This window comes from Nansenia antarctica (assembly GCF_963989245.1).
Source record: "Nansenia antarctica genome assembly, chromosome: 20".
Taxonomy (NCBI): domain Eukaryota; kingdom Metazoa; phylum Chordata; class Actinopteri; order Argentiniformes; family Microstomatidae; genus Nansenia; species Nansenia antarctica.
Window position 1 is genome coordinate 19,702,964 of NC_137693.1, and position 6,026 is coordinate 19,708,989.

Sequence of the window (6,026 nt, forward strand, 5' to 3'; positions counted from 1 at the left end):
AAGAAGATGATGATGACATCGATGGTGTGGATGAAGAGGAGCAAAAGGTCTGAGGTGTTTCACCGTTTCTGCCGCCAGCTTCTGGAGTCGCAGAGTCTCTTCATGTTATTACTCGTTCTCTCAGTTCTGTCATCGTTCCCGTGTTTCTGTCTTTCTACAATTCGTTTCTTCCTTTCTTTGTAATGATGGTTTAAAAAAAGTGCTGTGAACATGTGACGCCGGTAAGCACCTGAAGTCTGGCCCCGTGATCCTTGCCTGGACTAGCCGGACCAGCGGAGCCGGGGAGGGGGCGAGGGAGAGGAGGAGGAGGAGGAAGAGGGGGAAGGAGGGATAGAAGAGAGGGTAGAAGAGGAGGGTATAGGAGGAGAGGAAGAGAGGTGAAGAAGGTGTTTCCAAGCTTAGTGCTGAATCCTCCTGATGGACTGGATCTGGGGGGTCTGGGCGTGGGAGCCGAACTCGCGGTAGTGCTTGTACTCTCCTCCGTGGCAGTCGCACTCCATGATGTACTGGTGGCCGCGGTAGCCAGGGAACTGGTAGCACACAAAGCTAGAGAGAGAGAGAAAAAAGAAATCTTGTCAGCTACTGCGAGGTGAGCTACAGGAGGCCAATGAGAACGTAATAAATAATGAAGGGAGATAGGGCTAGCCTAAAAGGTCAATAGAAGGCTAATGTTGAATATAGTGTTGAAACAGTACTAGTAGTAGTGTTAGTAGTAGTAGTAGTAGTAGTAGTAGTAGTAGTAGTAGTAGTAAAAGTAGTAGTAGTAGTAGTAGTAGTAGTAGTAGTAGTAGTAGTAGTAGTAGTAGTAGTAGTAGTAGTAGTAGTAGTAGTAGTAGTAGTAGTAGTAGTAGTAGTAGTAGTAGTAGTAGTAGTAGTAGTAAAAGTAGTAGTAGTAGTAGAAGTAGATGTGTATTGTAGAGGTTGCTAAGCGGTGACAGTGAACTTACGCTCCGCTCTGGAGATGCATGGATCCGACCTCGTTGTTCATCCAGCCCATAGCCTGCAGGGAAGGGTAGTCGTCACACAGCTCAAACTGATGACCGAACATGTTCTCCTTCTCGTAGATGGTCATACGGGACTCCTTGTGGCTCTGTAGAGAGATGGAGATGGAGATGGTAGAGGGAGGGATGGAGAACAATTCAAGTCGTCTTACTCGTTATAACATCATGGGAATGTATCTTTAGGTTAATGTAAAGGAAAAGCAGTGTGATGGGTTGTAAGGTAGTGATGTGATTCACTTACAGCGGAGCAGATGGGCCTGAAGGAGATCATCCTCTCGATACGGTAGGAGTTGCTGCCGCTGTAGGCCTCGAAGCGAGGGTAGTCTCCCTTCTCCAGGACGAACTGCTGTCCGCAGAAGCTGGAGTGCTCATAGCCCACCCAGCTACAGAACAGAGAGAGGGTGGGAGGGATATGAGAGAGAGAGAGGGATTTGAAATGAAATGATGGTTGGCAGTGACTCATGTTAGGCAGAGTAAAACTAGCTCTGACGATTCTGGGATTCGGGAAGGTTTCTGGATGACTTACGCTCCGCACTCGACCTTCAGGGAGCGGATGTTCTCCATGCCACACTCCATGATGTTCTGGCAGCAGGCGGTGAACTCCATACGCTTTCCCTGGAAGTACTCCTGGTCGTACACGGTGATCTGGAAAACACACACACACACACGTCACGTCTTGAGGTTGGACTGTCTGTGATTTGGCTTCTGTTCTAGTCTCGAAAAACAACAGGTATTCTAAGTGTTGTTAGTTAGGTCAGCTGCGAAGTTTGACGGCGAATGTTGAGGGTGGCTGGTTAGTGTGGTTCCCATGTATTCCCATGAAAATCTCTGCGGTTTGTGTGGTGATTCATTGACTGTTTATAGGTAATGTAGTTCTATCTCCCTGTGACTAGTTGCCTCTGTGTATATGGGTCATGTAGTTTGTAATGTGTCTCCTGTATGCTTACCTTCCATGGTCCCATAGGCATGGTGTTCATGGGGTTCATGGGGTTGGTCAGAGCCATTATGTCCTGAAGGGAGAGATGGAGAGAGGGAGGAGAGAGATGAGATACTGACATATAACAAACACACATACGGTAGTGACATTTTTTACCAAACAAAACGCTTCTCAGCACATAGATAATTATCACTCTGAACAAAATATATGAATTCCTCCGTTTCTTTCTCCCACATAATGTCATGGCATTTTTAAATTTAGCATATTAATTCCAAACTGGGAATAGAGAATATAATAGTCTGCTATTCCATTCGTCGCTCCTCGACTCCCTGTGTATGGACCAAAGCCTCTGCTCTTTTCTGCTCATCAGCACTATGTAACGAACCATGCAAATAAACTATGAGGAGTGTGAAGGACAAATGACCAAGCCAACTGTAAGCCCTGTTCTCCTCCTGCTCTACAGAGAAAGTATCCATGTATATCCAAACGATTTTGTACTGAAGCTATTCAAATATTCTTCTAATCCCTCAATTAAACAACACCAATTTATCTGGCTTCAAACTAGTTTTTTAGTCCCAACCGCCAATCCGCCATTGGTGTCTAGACACATACTTTGGGAAACACTGTACTGTCGCTGCTGCTGCACAAAAGCCCCTGAGTAAGTAACGGTCGTTGGTACGAGGCCAGTTGGACCTACCTAAAATCGTGAGCTGTGTGTGTCTCGGGGTTCCACTGAGCGGTCTGACTGGCTGGTGTTTGCGGGGGCATATATACTGCCCCCGGGGGGCTGGGCCTGGTGGGGTGGCACGCCCAGGGCGGTGTCAGCACTTTGCTTTGGGCTCCATTGTCGTTGGACTGAGCCTGAGAGGGGGTTAACACACACACACACACACACACACATACACACACACACACACACACACATACACACACACACACACACACATACACACACACACACACACACACACATACACACACACACACACACACACATACACATACACATACACACATACATACATACATACATACATACATACATACATACATACATACATACATACATACATACACACACACACACACACACACACACACACACACATACCTACAGAAACACAATAACACCCATGTAGACATAGTGAGATGGACAAAGACGCATGTACAGTTTAGTGTTCACAAACATGCATGCCTGTGCCATTGGTGCTCTTCAACAACTCTCTCATTCTCTCTGAAATATACCGGATTAAGCACTTATTATAGAATTAGCTCTTGTTTATTTTTGAGAGCTCACAAGAACTGATTCATTATATATGACATGAATGCAGTACCACTGTTTTGGGAATAGCACTAGTTAATGTGAGGGTGAAGGGGGAAAAGTGGGGCAATAGTACAATTCCAGGATATTGAGGTGGGCAAGAGAACCCTACCTTTGGCAGGGGGTGGATAGATCAGGACTGTTTTGGTATTGGCTGGTGATTTGTGATTGGCAGTGTCACTCTGATGTAAATGAGTGATGATTCAAAAAGAAAAGATCGCCCCATGGGGATCGTATATAAAAGAGAAAGAGAGCGAGAGTGCTTCATTGATAAAGCAGGTGTTGTCTTTTGGGGTAAAAAACATTTCCAGTAAAATAGTGCTTAAACTACCATTTTCATCTATTCTCCTTTACATCAATATATAACAAACTGGATCAGATTCAGACCTGAAATTGATTTTATTTTTCAGCCTTTTTACCCTTTATTATTCCTTTGTATTTAATGTGTGCAATCGATTAATAAAATGGATCATTATTGAGCTACTTTAATGCCCATACATATACAGAATCATACTGTACAATAGGAAGGCAGAGAGGGCAACAGCAAAGTGCTGTATTTGGAATCTCTATGGCTTTCTCCTCTGTCATTGTGCTGCTAAAGCAAACAGGCAGAGACTGAACAAAACAGCGTAGAGAGAGACTGGTGGGGCTGTACAATGCTAACCAGCTAACAGCAGCCACATCACTCCTCTCCACTCTCCTCACCAAACAATGAACATGTAGGGAGGGCTTACTGTGGTCAGCACATTGCCTAGGGTTGTGTGTGTGTGTGTGTGTGTGTGTGTGTGTGTGTATGTGTGTGTGTGTGTGTGTGTGTGTGTGTGTGTGTGTGTGTGAGTGTGTGTGTGTGTGTGAGAGAGAGAGAGAGAGAGAGAATATGTTAGATATGTTAGATATGTTTACATATGTGTATGTTTGTAGTTTGTGTTTATGCTGTTTGCATATACTGAGCACATACTGTTTGTGTGTGTGTGTGTGTGTGTGTGTGTGTGTGTGTGTGTGTGTGTGTGTGTGTGTGTGAGTGAGTGTGTGTGTGTGTTTCTGCTGATGGTAGCAGCAGCCCAGTGGTGACAAAGGGATGAGCAAAGTCAGCAAGCCTATGAGAGTAGCCCTCTGACCATATACACTACACCATATATAGACGCACAGACATTGCAGACATTTCACCCCACTCATTACACACACACACACACACACATGCACATGCGCGTGCACACACACACACACACACACACACACACATACACACACACACACACACACACACACACACACACACACACACACACACACACAGAAAAGAAGACAGTTTTATATGAGTGGTTTGAAATGGATTTATTTCAGTGGATAGGTAATGTAGGAGGTAATATAGGACATGATCAAAGCATATTCAGATTCCATTTTCCATAATGTTGTCTCTTTCTGTTCACGGACTTCGTGATCTTAGAATGATAAGGTTCTATCTCCGTTTCGGGTAGTTCAGAGATATTGAGCGTCAAAGTTTTTACATTCCATTATGTTTTGTGAGATGGAACCTTTGTATTTTATGAATTACTAACTCAAAAATGTCAACATTTAAAAAAATAACACCACACAAGCATTAATAAACACCTAATGGATCAGATTATGTAAAAAAACTCAATTTTGACAAAAATGGAGATAGAACCTTATAATTCTAACGTGACATGACTTGTCAAAAACCTTTCCTATTCTCAAAAACGTTGTAAAAGCATACACTTGTCCTACATTCCAAAAAATATATACATATTGAAACATTTAATGTGACTGGTTTTTCAGTAAATGCAAATTACCTCTAGAGTGAGACATTTTCTAAAAAATGACTGAATGGATGGCCCTGACATTCCTGGATCTGAGAGGGATTCTAGATTTTCTGTTAAATTCCAGAGGATGTAGGGACTAGAATCAATGTTCTAGAATCTGTGGGATGTTTCAGAATGTCTGGAACCTTTGATAATTTCTGGGATAGGCTATTCTGTGAACTAAGAGGATCACTGAGAATGATGAACTGCTGTTTAAAAAGAAAAGTGTGCTTGCATCACAGAAATAGGAAAGAAGAAATGGAAAAACGAATTTAATTAATTAATTAATTTTGCCATTTAGCAGACGCTTTTATCTAAAGCGACTTACAATTACGAATTACAGGGACATTCCCCCTGGAGTAACTGAGGGCTAAGTGCCTTACCCAAGGGCACACTAGTAGTGGTGTGTCCAACTCACTATCCACTAGACCACCACTACCCCCTAGAGTTTTTAGGCTGCAACTGAGTGTATCCTACTGTTAGGGATAGGCCTTTTTTTTACGAACGCAGCCTCGATTATCGCTGTTTTGAAATGATCGCTGGTAGCTTTGCGCCGCTCTTTTCCCATTGACATCATGGAGTCAAGTAATGTATAAATAAATGTGCTGAATTTAGATGCCCTTTTGTGTTTTCATGCAGGGTTGTTCAAAGTATTTTACTTTCAACCAGGTATCTGATTCTGACCACCTGTAGTCACTTACTTAATGTAGGAACTACTTAATTATTGTTGCACTGAAGCAGGTGGTTGATTGACAGTGTATAGCTTTGTCTAAATGTAAGGGGTATCCTATGGTTGTCTAGTGGTGATGTTAGGATTGACTGTGTGTACCCTTGTCTAAATGTAAGGGGTATCCTATGGTTGTCTAGTGGTGATGTTAGGATTGACTGTGTGTACCCTTGTCTAAATGTAAGGGGTATCCTATGGTTGTTTAGTGGTGATGTTAGGA

At 43.1% G+C, this 6,026-nt stretch overlaps 2 protein-coding genes across 2 annotated transcripts in view; both read right to left on the reverse strand.

Moving 5' to 3' along the window:
• The window catches only part of LOC308174428 (relaxin receptor 2-like), a gene marked incomplete at both ends in the record, with an annotated part of 10,238 nt that extends 10,134 nt beyond the window's left edge, over positions 1-104 (reverse strand). The window contains 1 exon segment of the mRNA XM_080549507.1: positions 64-104. Coding sequence (XP_080405633.1) covers positions 64-104 — 41 coding nt within the window.
• Positions 105-398: 294 nt separating this feature from the next.
• Positions 399-2,005, reverse strand: LOC308174494 (beta-crystallin A1-like; the record flags this gene model as incomplete). Its single annotated transcript, XM_080549574.1, has 5 exons — positions 399-546; positions 948-1,090; positions 1,243-1,384; positions 1,528-1,646; positions 1,949-2,005. The coding sequence occupies 5 exons, from the start codon at positions 2,003-2,005 to the stop codon at positions 399-401; spliced, it is 609 nt and encodes a 202-aa protein (XP_080405700.1).
• Between the last annotated feature and the right edge of the window lie 4,021 nt (positions 2,006-6,026).